The sequence below is a fragment of the Panthera pardus genome, unplaced genomic scaffold (assembly GCF_024362965.1).
Source record: "Panthera pardus isolate Hobbes unplaced genomic scaffold, ASM2436296v1 HiC_scaffold_27, whole genome shotgun sequence".
NCBI lineage: Eukaryota > Metazoa > Chordata > Mammalia > Carnivora > Felidae > Panthera > Panthera pardus.
Window position 1 is genome coordinate 103,774,710 of NW_026526843.1, and position 12,473 is coordinate 103,787,182.

General features: G+C 45.4%; 1 protein-coding gene across 1 annotated transcript; it reads left to right on the forward strand.

The window, feature by feature from the left end:
- Positions 1-968: 968 nt before the first annotated feature.
- Positions 969-10,611, forward strand: LOC128773787 (uncharacterized). Its single transcript, XM_053891370.1, has 5 exons — positions 969-1,074; positions 4,866-4,946; positions 6,298-6,709; positions 7,535-8,901; positions 10,382-10,611. Exons 1-5 carry the CDS (start codon positions 969-971, stop codon positions 10,609-10,611), a joined length of 2,196 nt encoding a protein of 731 aa, XP_053747345.1.
- The last annotated feature ends 1,862 nt before the right edge of the window (positions 10,612-12,473 follow it).

Sequence of the window (12,473 nt, forward strand, 5' to 3'; positions counted from 1 at the left end):
CTATGAAAAAACCAAAATTATGATGTACCAAGAAATGATACATAAGGCAGAGGGAACCTAAGTGGACAGTTATTGGTTCAAAAGGAAGCAGGCTGCCTAGGAAAACTCAAATTTTATTAAGAGGATAGCTACGGGATGGAGACTCATTAAGCTAAGGTTTCAAGAACACTTTCTGTTGCTACCTTTCCTTATAGCCATAGTACTCAGTTTTCCAGAGAGTCTCCTTGTTGGCCACCTATAGTTTGAAACCAGTTCCCCTTATATGAACAAACTTGAGTAAGCATCTACCAACCACTGTCATAATCATCGTGCTTTTAAAAACCTTAATCTCAGAGAAAGCTGGATTTTTTCAGTATACAATGAGATTTTTTTTAATGTGGTTCACATTTCACAACAATATGAATATAGTTGATGCTACTCAACTTTACCTTTAAAAATGGTTAGGAGAGTACATTTATGTTATCAGTTTTCTACCACAAATATATCCTTATTTCCCTCTATGAGACAATATACAGGAAATAAAGAAGGGGACTTGGTGCTTATAGAGAGGTCGAGAACAAATCATCTTGTCTTATGGTATACCCACATAATAATGGTATTTTCCAGTATAGAATGTTACCCCTTATTTAGGAAAAAAAAAAAACCCTGTTATTCTACTCTCTACCTAATACCCAAATTGAGCATATAAAAGGATTAAAGGTACGTGGATATTAGAAGAGCAATTTTGGAAAAATAAATGGACTTGTGGTGACTGCAGTTTCTAAACCTAAGGAGTATAATGACACCACCTGAAAAATTTCATAGATTTCTCAGAGGCTGACAAATACCCTGAGTAAGAGTCAGATTCATCCCTAAGTAACGGAAGGGTCTAGAATCCAGCTAGTGTGCTTTGAAACAAAGTTGAAATAAAGATCACTTCACTGGAGGGCCATGGGACAAACACATGAGAGTTAGTGCAGCTTCGTCCCATGTCTCGTCTGCTGAAGAAACACCCAGAGGCTGAAAGTGCCAGAAAACTAGATGCTAAGGAAGATATTAGTAACCAGGCAGCCGAGGGCATTCAGAAGCGCAGGGGTCTTTATGGAAGGAACTAAAAGGGACACCAAGGACCCAAATCCCAGCAATGAGATGGAAAGGCAAAGCATTCCCTAAAGATGCCCTACCAAAGCTCAGCTTGACACTTCTGTATCAAGAGAGCATCACCAAACACTGGCAGGCAAGCAAGAATATTCTTGTCCTCTCTACCCTTTGCCTTCCTCAGCTCTGAACCTAGAGTGGCCTGAAATTGCTTTGGGGGAAGAGCGATTACCATTACCGGGCTGAAGGATAAACAAGAACCAAAAGAACACCATCTCTACCCACCCGCTGGCAGCCAGCCTGCAGCAGGCGGACTAGAGGGGAGAAGCTTTACCTTCAAGTGAAATTTACTATTTTGACAGGACACATTACTGAGTAAAGGTTGTTTTATTACCAAAAAGTGACCATCCAAATCATGGGACCTCCCTTAAAGGTCATCAAAAGCCTCCCAAAGAACCAGGCCTTCAGAATAAATGCGAACAGACACTGGGAGACAAAAATAAAGTTGCTTTATAATTACACCCCATGAACCCTGCTTATTCACAGGAAAGGTTACGGAGATTTAATTTTAGGAAACGGTTAGACTGGATAAAAGTAAAAAAAAGACTCAATCTGATCCTATAAACTTTACATTTTAAAAATAACCGTAGAAAATACCACAAGCCCTTAATTAGATAGGAACAATAGTTTCAAGTAGCAAAGGTACAAACAAAATAAAACCGAGCATGACAGTAGTTCGTGACTTGATATCTAGATAGTTAAAGGAGCTGGAGACAATTATAACACCAGGAATTTTTCTATGCAGATAAATGTTGTGAGTTCTGTTTTCCAAATTATAGTCCAATGATTTTGGGACATATAAACTGTCAACATTCTAGGCCTAGGCTCCTCTCGATATTCTTCAAGTTTGAGTTTGTCTAACATGTATAATGAAGCCGACACTTATTTTAAGCATGACAACAACAGTATTAGTAAGACTAACTACAATTTACTGAGCACTCACTCTCTCAGGCTCGATGCTTTAAGACTCACATACACGACCCTATTTGGTCTTCCAAGGGCTAAGGTAGACGGGCAGTTGCCGCTATTATCACCATTCTCGGCGATAAAAACACCGAGGCAGAGAAAAATGCAGTCACTTGCCCAGGACCATGGAATTCAAAACTGCCTAAGCCAAACCCAAGACCTTCACTGTTTTAGCATGTTTTACTTGGCTGAGAAAACATCTTAAGCCATGAAAGAGGTTTTATTTATTGAAAGCCGGGCTTTGCCTCCTCACTTTCCTGGGGTCCCACGTTCCTTTAATATCTAAGCCATTGGAACAATCGGAGTGGGGATGTTATTTCCTACAGAGAGAAGCCCACCTTCACATGGGCCTGCCCTGTGAACTCACCTGAACTAACCAAACCCCTGGGCTCCCACTCATCAGCAGTTCCTTTATTAAGCCCTAAAATGATTAAAACAAATCCTCTTTACAATTCCCATCAGCAACAAAATTATTAACTGAAACTGATTTCTGTATGTTCCTGGCTTACCTAAAGACAAAATTCAGGAATCTATTAAAATTACTTCTGGCCATGAAGCAGAACAACAAATGTGCTTTCTGTAATTCCTTCCTAATAGTCTTGGACCAGTTTACGGAGCAGCATGGCCTGCGAGCAGCTACTCAGTTCTCCCCAGTGACAGCTGGCACTCCTCCTCCTGCTCAAAACCAAAACACATCTTCCCCATTACAACCTTGATTCTTTCTACATTGGTGGATTCTAATATTTTGTGTGTAAATTATCCCTCATACCGGGGCAAACTGTGTGAGGCTTGTGCTACTTCTATAAATAAATAACATATTCTGCTCTACAGCAAGGAAATAATATACCAAAGCCATATAACCACTCCTATATACATATCTGCAGAATAACATTTTTGCTTCAACTGAGACTTTGTCAGAAAATCCAATTGGACAGCACGATCGGCTGTATCCGAATGCACTGAGGGTCACAGGGAGAAGCCTCCACCATTTCTCTTCCCTTCTGGGTTCCAGCACGCCCCTGACTGAGGTCACAGCCTGCCCCCTTTCCCCAGGCTTCTCAGCCCTGCAACTGTTTCCTTCTTATCATTCCTCCCTGCTTCCCTTCATTTCCACATCCTCATTAACTTCATTGTCCTCATCAGATGACTCTGAGCCATCGCAGAGTGATGATTGGTAGGTAAATGAATCACATTAGCAATCAGTTTACTTGACCCCTCTTCCTTGTATGTGTGAATTAGAGAATTAGAGAGTCAAGGGAACTAAAGAGGGGAGGGGGAAAGAAGGAGGTATAAAGGAGGAGAGGAAGGGAGGAGTAAATGTCATGTTTCAGACATTTATAGCAATGCACCTAGACGAGATGTTACATGATAGATGTTATGCCATTGTCACTGTGATAATACATCTCTGGAAATGTATCATGTTTTAGATGAAAGCCTGGAAGGGTTTTAGGAGAGAATCTATAATTTCTCCCTAATTCTCCCACTCATTGTCTTTTTTCCAAGCAATTCCCTATCACTTGGTCAGAACAGGGTGCAACTTGGGGAGGGAGCGGCAGGGAGAAAACTATTCCATATCTAGCTTTTATTCAACATGGGTGTAGATGTGAAATCCTGGCAGTCTAATAGGATTGGATTACCTATCAAATGTGTTGGAATATCAAAAACAGTTATTTAAACCCATGAGGCAACTTCTGGCTTGCCCATCATATGCTGAACCACAAGTATTTGCATAGATGTGGTCAAGAAAAATGACTTGAAACAGATTATTCTGTACAGATAGAGCAGCCTTAAGATTCTTACACCATGTTGGTGAAAGACAGGTGTTACGGGCTGAAGTATGCTCCCCCCAAACTCTCAAGTCCTGACCCTTCAATACCTAGGAATGTGATTCTATCTGGTGACAGAGCATTTAAAGAGGCAATTAAGGTAAAACGAGATCAAATATTAAAGTGTACTTCTAAGAGGACAGGACACAGCTACACAGAGTGGGAAGACCAAGTAAAGACCCAGGGAGAAGATGGCCATCTACAAACCAAGGTGAGAGGCCTCAGAAGCAATCCATCATGTCAGCACCTGGATCTCCAATTTCTAGCCTCCATAACTGTGTGAAATTCCATTTCTGTTCTTTAAGCAACCCAGTGTGTGGCACTTTGATATAGCAGCCCCAACTGACTACCCCTGTGTGCCCTACAGATCCCAGTCTGCATCCAAGTTCCCAAAGATCACAAGTCAGAGACTGGAATTATTTAACCTTGTGAAAGGAACAGCTTTGAATCCAAATGACAGCCCCACCTTAGTTTAAAGCTAGGTTCTCTTTTCTGCTTATTATGGATCTTTGATAAGAAATACAATTGCTGAGAAGTTTGTTTTGCTTGCTGTTTGCTACGAGCATTGTGAGACCTTTCCTGATTGTAACCCACTGTAGAATGGGCTGTAAAACTTCCTAAATGTAGTCTGATATGTAATGGAATGAGTGATTGTATACAAACTAACCGGCATTTCTCGCTTCTGTAAACCTGCCTGCTTAGCACATTCCTCACCTACCCCCTTCCCCCTTTCTTCCTCCCGCCACAAGTAAAAAACCTCCCCTGTGCTATTTGTCTCTGTCTATAAAAACGCTATACCAACCCTATTCGTGGCCTCTTGTGTCACCGGCGACGAGTGCGCAGAGGACCAGGTTCGAACCTGCAATAAATGACCCTTGCCGCTTGGCTTTGACTTACGACTCTGGTGGTCTTTTGTGGGAGGTTTTGGAACTTCAGGCATTACATTTGGAGGTTCCACCGAGATCTCCCCCGAGCCCACCAGACTTCTGGTCAACGGGTCGTATTTGATTCCGATCGGTAAGTAAGCCGGCTCTAACGTTCTTCCTTTTCTCTCTGATCTGTGTTTCTTCTCTGGAGAACCGGTTCTGTCTGGAAGCTGGTGTGACCCTGGCGGACGCGCTATAGGGCACCCAGCCGGGGTCAGTTGGAGACGTCCACTGACATCTGGGGGCCTTCTTGGCCCATCTGGGGACCTTCTTGGCCCATCTGGGGGCCTTCTTGGTCCATCTGGGGACCTTCTTGGTCCATCTGGGGGCCTTCTTGGCCCATCTGGGGACCTTCTTGGTCCATCGGGGGACCTTCCTGGTCCATCGGGGGGCCTTTTTGGCCCATCAGGATTCTTTTCTGTGGGCTGCTTATGCCCAACGCGCCTGCGAACTAAATACTTTCATTTTCTCTATGAACTTCCAGAGTGCTAAGAAATATCTCTAGGCGTCTAAAAAGAAAAAAAACCATCTAGGCATGCCAATTGTTACCCGTATTTTGATGTGATGTGTGTCTGTGTGTCTGTCTGTTAAATCGACTGGAATGATTGTTGGGAGTCAGGGGCACGCGCCTGACTTACCCTATGTGTAGTCCCACGGCATAAGCTACGGGATTCGAGTGGGCTCTAACCCGATTTCCGCGGTGATCCTCATACGGCTTAAGGCGGTCAAAATTTATTTTGATCCAAGCAGGGGGTTTATACCTGCCCGCCCATGCTAAGAGGCACCTAAGTTCCCGCGAGGGACGCGGACGGGCGAGTACGCGAGTGCTTCTATGTCAGTCTAAATGTATTGTCACCCCTGGGCCCTTGTAATAACCGCCGTCCTAGCCATAACCCTTTCTGTTGGGCTGGCCGAGACGGCCCCAGAAAGTTGAAACCACTGTCAGAGATTCTTGTTGGCTCTTGTTTTTCTTTCGTGCGTCGGATGTTTTATTGGAATTAAGTGTTTTTTCGGCTGATCAGAATTAATTATTCCATCCTTTGTTCCTCTTTCCTCCTTCCTCAGCTGCCTGCGGCTTTCCCTCCCGCCCCTCCCCCCGGGGCCCAGCCAGGCCGCCAGGGGTCTCACCCTCGGAGGTCGCCTGTGCAAACTCCATCGCTGATTTCAGCCGCTTCAGGGCCCCCTCCGTGCCGCCCCCTTCCCTTCTCCTCTTCCTCAGAATCATAACATGGGCCAAACGCAGAGCACCCCTCTCTCCCTCCTTCTCGCCAACTTCAGGGATGTAAAAGCTAGAGGACACAACTTAAGCCTAGACATTCGCAAAAGGAAGTTGATCACCTATTGCCGCTCTGCATGGCCCACCTTTGGGGTCAATTGGCCTACAGAGGGAACCTTCTGCCTCCCTGTGGTCCTTAAAGTAAAATAAAAAATTTTCCTACCAGGGAAAGAAGGTCACTCGGATCAGATTCCCTATATTCTGGTGTGGCAAGATTTAGTAGAAAACCCACCTCCTTGGATGGCCTCTTCCTTAATAGCAGAGTCATGCCAAATCCTAGCGGCTAAACCTATCAACCCTCCCAAGCCGCCAACTCCAACTGCACCCCCTGTTCTCCCCGACAACCAAGATTTACTTTCCCTTGACCCTCCCCCTTACCAGATTCCTCCTCTTATTCCGAAAGCTGCCCCCATCCCTGCTGGGCCGGCAGAGCCTCCCGTAGCCCAGCCCATAGGAGAACTAGAGAACAGGGAGGCTCAACCCGCGCCCAAGCCTAGTGGGGGCAAAGTCCAAGGGCTGCCGGACATACCCGTAGGCGGGCCCCACATGAGCCAGGACTCCGCCTTCCTGACTCCACCGTAGCTTTACCCTTACGGGAAATAGGGCCTCCCGATGAGACGGGGAACCCCCGACTTCAATACTGGCCCTTCTCTACCAGTGACCTATATAACTGGAAAACCCAGAATGCCCGATTTTCTGACAACCCTAAAGATTTAATAAGTCTCTTAGACAGCGTTATGTTTACCCACCAACCCACCTGGGATGATTGTCAGCAGCTCCTCCGAATCCTGTTCACCACTGAGGAGCGAGAAAGAATTCAATTGGAAGCAAGAAAGCTGGTTCCTGGAGATGACGGCCAACCCACTGCTAACCTTGATCTCATTAATGCAGCTTTTCCCTTGACCCGACCCCCACAGGATGGCTGGGACTACAACACGGCAGAAGGTAGGGGACGGCTACGCATTTATCGCCAGACTCTAGTGGCGGGTCTCCGGGCTGCTGCACGCAAGCCCACTAATTTGGCAAAAGTGTATTCAGTGATACAAGGTAAGACAGAGAGCCCTGCCGCTTATTTAGAAAGATTAATGGAAACCTTCAGACAGTATACCCCCATGAACCCCGAGGCCCCCGAAAATCAAGCTGCTGTTGTAATGGCCTTTGTAAATCAGGCAGCCACTGATATTAAAAAGAAACTCCAGAAACTAGAGGACCTGGAGGGAAAACAGATTCAGGACTTAGTCCGCATTGCCCAGCGTGTCTTTAATAATAGAGAGACTCCAGAGGACAGGCAACTTAAAGCCACGTCATGATCAAAAACCGTGGCAGCCAAAAACCACACCCGCCCTCTTCACTCAAGATGCAGAATAGGGGGGACGGGGTTCGGATCCCCTCCCCGAACCTAGGGTAACGCTACAAGTGGAGGGGAACCCAGTTCAATTTCTAGTTGACACAGGAGCACAACATTCGGTCTTGATCAAGCCCCATGGAAAAATTTCTAAAAAATCTTCCTGGGTCCAAGGGGCTACCGGAATAAAAAAATATCCCTGGACCACCCAGAGGACTATGGATCTAGGAAATGGAAAGGTCACCCATTCCTTCCTAGTCATCCCCGACAGCCCATGCCCCTTATTAGGAAGAGACTTACTCACTAAAATGGAGGCCCAAATTCATTTTACGCCAGGGGGCCCCCAAGTGACTGGCCCTCACAACCAGCCCATTACCACACTTACTCTAAGATTAGAAGATGAATATCGACTCCACCAGGGGCCACCCTCACAAAGTCAAAACATAGAGCCCTGGCTCCAACAGTTTCCAGGAGCATGGGCTGAAACCGGGGGTATGGGGTTGGCTAAACATCGCCCAGCTCTATTCATAGAGCTGAAACCGGGGGCAGATCCAGTTCGGGTCCGACAATACCCGATGTCAATGGAGGCCAGAAATGGCATCACGCCACATATCCGTCGCCTCCTAGACTTAGGCATCTTGCGTCCCTGCCATTCAGCCTGGAACACCCCCCTGCTGCCTGTACGAAAACCTAACAGTGCGGACTATCGTCCGATACAAGATCTGAGAGAAGTTAACCGCCGAGTCATGGACATACACCCAACAGTACCCAACCCCTATACCCTCCTAAGTGCCCTCAGCCCAGAAAGACAATGGTATACTGTCCTTGATTTAAAAGATGCTTTTTTCAGCCTGCCTCTGGCCCCCAAAAGTCAAGAGCTCTTCGCCTTCGAGTGGTCCAATCCTGAGAGAGGCATAAATGGGCAACTCACCTGGACCCGGCTCCCCCAAGGATTTAAAAACTCACCCACCTTGTTCGATGAGGCACTTCACGAGGATCTGGGTGAGTACCGAAATCAAAACCCCAAAGTGACTCTCTTGCAGTACGTTGACGATCTTTTAATTGCCGCTGAGACTGCCGAAGCTTGCTTGCAAGGCACCAAAAATCTCCTCCGGACACTTGGTGCCCTGGGGTACCGGGCTTCAGCAAAGAAAGCCCAAATTTGCAGATCCGAGGTAACCTACTTGGGGTATCTGTTAAGAGAAGGCCAACGATGGCTCACTGATGCACAGAAGGAAACCGTCCTCCGCATCCCCCGACCCACAACGCGAAGGCAGACCCGGACTTGGATACCCCCCTCCATGACTGCGCTGAGATATTGGCACAGGTTCATGGAGTTCGGGAAGATTTACAGGATCACCCGCTGCCAGACGCCGAGGTTACCTGGTTCACTGACGGCAGCAGCTTTGTACATCAAAGTCAAAGGTACGTGGGGGCAGCAGTCACAACTGAAACTGAGACTGTTTGGGCAGAGCCTTTGCCAGCTGGCACCTCTGCCCAACGAGCTGAACTTGTGGCCTTAACCAAGGCAATGACTTTGGGAAAAGACAAAAAACTAAACGTGTATACCGATAGCAGATATGCTTTTGCTATGGCCCACACACATGGAGCTATATACAGAGAGAGGGGACTGTTAACTGTAGAGGGGAAAACTATCAAAAACAAAGAAGAAATATTGGCTCTTTTAAAGGCACTCTGGCTGCCTAAACGACTAGCCATCATACATTGCCCAGGCCACCAAAAACTGGTCACACCGGTGGCCAGAGGAAATAATTTGGCTGACCAGGTGGCCTGAGAGGCAGCCTTACAAGTGGACTGTGCTTTAATGACCACCCTACCAGACCCCGGTTCAGCTAGTTTACCAGAAAATCCCGCCTACACTAAAGAAGACCTAAACTGGATCCAAAAATTACCTTTAACTCAGTGCCTTAACGGATGGTGGAGAGCAGCAGACTGTAGCATAATCCTCCCAGAAGAAATGGGAAATAAAGTCTTATCCAAGATGCACCGAGCCACTCATATGGGCACAAGAAAAATGCAAGACTTAATAAGACATGCTAGGATCACCATTAAAGACTCCAGGACAAAAATTGAGCAGAGTTACTAGCTGTAAAGCTTGTCAATTAACTAACGCCACCAACCACGGGAAAAACCCTGGCTCCAGAACCCGCGGAACCAGGCCGGGAGCCTATTGGGAAGTAGACTTCACCGAGGTAAAGCCTAAAAAATATGGATATAAATATTTGTTAGTGTTTATAGATACCTTTTCAGGATGGACAGAGGCCTTCCCCACCAAGCATGAGACTGCGCAGATAGTAGCAAAGAAAATGTTAGAAGACATCATACCCAGGTACGGATTCCCTACCCTAATAGGATCAGACAACGGACCAGCATTCATTTCAAAGGTAATACAAGGGATAGCGCAGTTTATTGGGGCTGATTGGAAACTACATTGTGCATATAAACCCCAAAGCTCAGGACAGGTAGAAAAAATGAATAAAACTCTAAAAGAGACCTTAACTAAATTGACCATAGAGACTGGCGCTAATTGGGTAGTCTTACTCCCCTACGCTCTGTTCAGGGTGCGGAACTCCCCTTACAAACTGGGATTAACCCCCTTTAAAATCATGTATGGAGTGCCCCCCCCTATAATTCCCAACCTACAGTCTAATGTGTTAACTGAATCTGATGATCATAAACTTATTTCCCTGAGGGAACTCCAGCACACCCACCAGGAAGTTTGGCCTAGATTGAAAGCCATTTATGAGAACGGGCCCCCTCCTGAGCCGCATCACTATCGACCCGGAGATTGGGTATACGTGCAGGGAACACAAGCAAGAGACCCTCCAACCACGGTGGAAGGGACCCTATATTGTGATCCTAACCACACCCACTGCTCTCAAAGTCGATAGGATTGCTACCTGGATCCATTACACCCACGCCCGACCAGCTGATCCCTTTGCGGTTCGAGAAGACTTCGTGCCGGAAGCCAACACCGCCTGGACGGTTGACCAGAGTAAGACCCATCCTTTAAAATTGACTCTGCGTCGAAAACCTGACCCCGAAAACCAGCTGAGACCAAAGGCCTGGGTGTCCCATACCAAGACTGTTGCAGCAGCTCTGGACCCACAATAATCGGAGGAACACTCATTAGCGTGCTCCTGTTCACCTCCTACGGACTCATAAGTATTGCAGGCAACCCCCACATACCCTATACTTTAATTTGGGAGGTTTCTAATTTAAAAACCCAGAAAGTCTATAATACTATCCTGCTCTCCGCTTTACTCGGGCCTCTGGCCATTCTACTTCTCGCTCTCACGTTAGGCCTCTGCATCATAAACAAAATTATTAATTTTATCCAAGACAGGTTCAATGCTGTACAATTAATGGTCTTACGAACTCAGTACCAACCGCTCGAGACATTACAAATAAAAAACTGAAGATCCAAGATTGGCTCTTTAGGCACAAGGAAAAGGGGGGAATGAAAGGAACAGCTTTGAATCCAAATGACAGCCCCACCTTAGTTTAAAGCTAGGTTCTCTTTTCTGCTTATTATGGATCTTTGATAAGAAATACAATTGCTGAGAAGTTTGTTTTGCTTGCTGTTTGCTACGAGCATTGTGAGACCTTTCCTGATTGTAACCCACTGTAGAATGGGCTGTAAAACTTCCTAAATGTAGTCTGATATGTAATGGAATGAGTGATTGTATACAAACTAACCGGCATTTCTCGCTTCTGTAAACCTGCCTGCTTAGCACATTCCTCACCTACCCCCTTCCCCCTTTCTTCCTCCCGCCACAAGTAAATAACCTCCCCTGTGCTATTTGTCTCTGTCTATAAAAACGCTATACCAACCCTATTCGTGGCCTCTTGTGTCACCGGCGACGAGTGCGCAGAGGACCAGGTTCGAACCTGCAATAAATGACCCTTGCCGCTTGGCTTTGACTTACGACTCTGGTGGTCTTTTGTGGGAGGTTTTGGAACTTCAGGCATTACACTTGGATATGGCAAGGATAATAAAGGAAAGGATAATAAAGGAAAGGATAATAGGTAAATGGCAGGAAAGGCTAAACTAACAGGAAAATACCAGGTTTTAATAGTTCTTATCAACTTTCAAAATGGGGTGTAAGTAACAGGTTGAAGCCAAAAATATTATCAACACCAGAGGCCTAGAAAGACAAAAAGGACAGCTTTCTTGGAACTTTCATCTATTTTTCTACAACACTGAGCATGAATTCTCAGAGTCCTTTGGGATTTCAGGGACTGGAGGGATAAAACATGGAAAGGTCTGTAGGCAAATCAAACCGCCTGGTCTTATGCACCACAGTGTTCCTATTCCACACCAAACAGATGCCTTCAGAAAGGGCAAACTTTTCCTGATATTCCATTGAAAACTGAGAGGAAATCAGAAACAGAACGCTCATAGAAACATGTCTTTCTGTCAAAGAAAGCATGAGGCATTATCTTCCAAGTTGTATGAAGATGTTTCAGTATTAATAGTTATAAATTTTCCAGTTGGATATAGAGAGCATTGTATTTAAGAATCAGCTTTACTCATTACAAACATCTTCATCTTTTAGCACATCTTTATTACATCTTCATCTTTTGTTTAAAATGTTTTAAACATTTTACTGAGTTATATTCATAATGGGACAGTATGTTTCATTACATAAGTCAAAAGCATGTATGTGTATGTATGTGCACACATACAAGACTGTGTGTGTGCTAGAGGGTGTGTGAGCATGCCCGTTAAAATGAAAAAGCAACATACCCACAGGAGTTTAGACATTGTGCATAATAAAAATTATCCTTTTCCAAGAATTTCTAAAGGTCTCTTACTGCATTTTTAGGAACTTTCAACAGGGAACAAAGACAAAATAGCCATTCTAAACACTATTCGTGGTTTCTTCATGTTTTCCTTTTCTTCTCACTTTTTTCCTCCATTCTGCTCATCTATTTTTAGCTCTTGGCTTCCACCAATCTTTACCAATTCTTAA

Excerpts from the sequence above, each read along its gene's own strand:
- LOC128773787 (XM_053891370.1), top strand. The coding sequence starts at position 969 with ATGTCTCGTCTGCTGAAGAAACACCCAGAGGCTGAAAGTGCCAGAAAA. Across the intron at positions 4,947-6,297 it reads GTCGTATTTGATTCCGATCG|GGAAAGAAGGTCACTCGGAT; the intron begins GTAAGTAAGCCG and ends TTTTCCTACCAG. Across the intron at positions 6,710-7,534 it reads TCCGCCTTCCTGACTCCACC|GGTAACGCTACAAGTGGAGG; the intron begins GTAGCTTTACCC and ends CCCCGAACCTAG.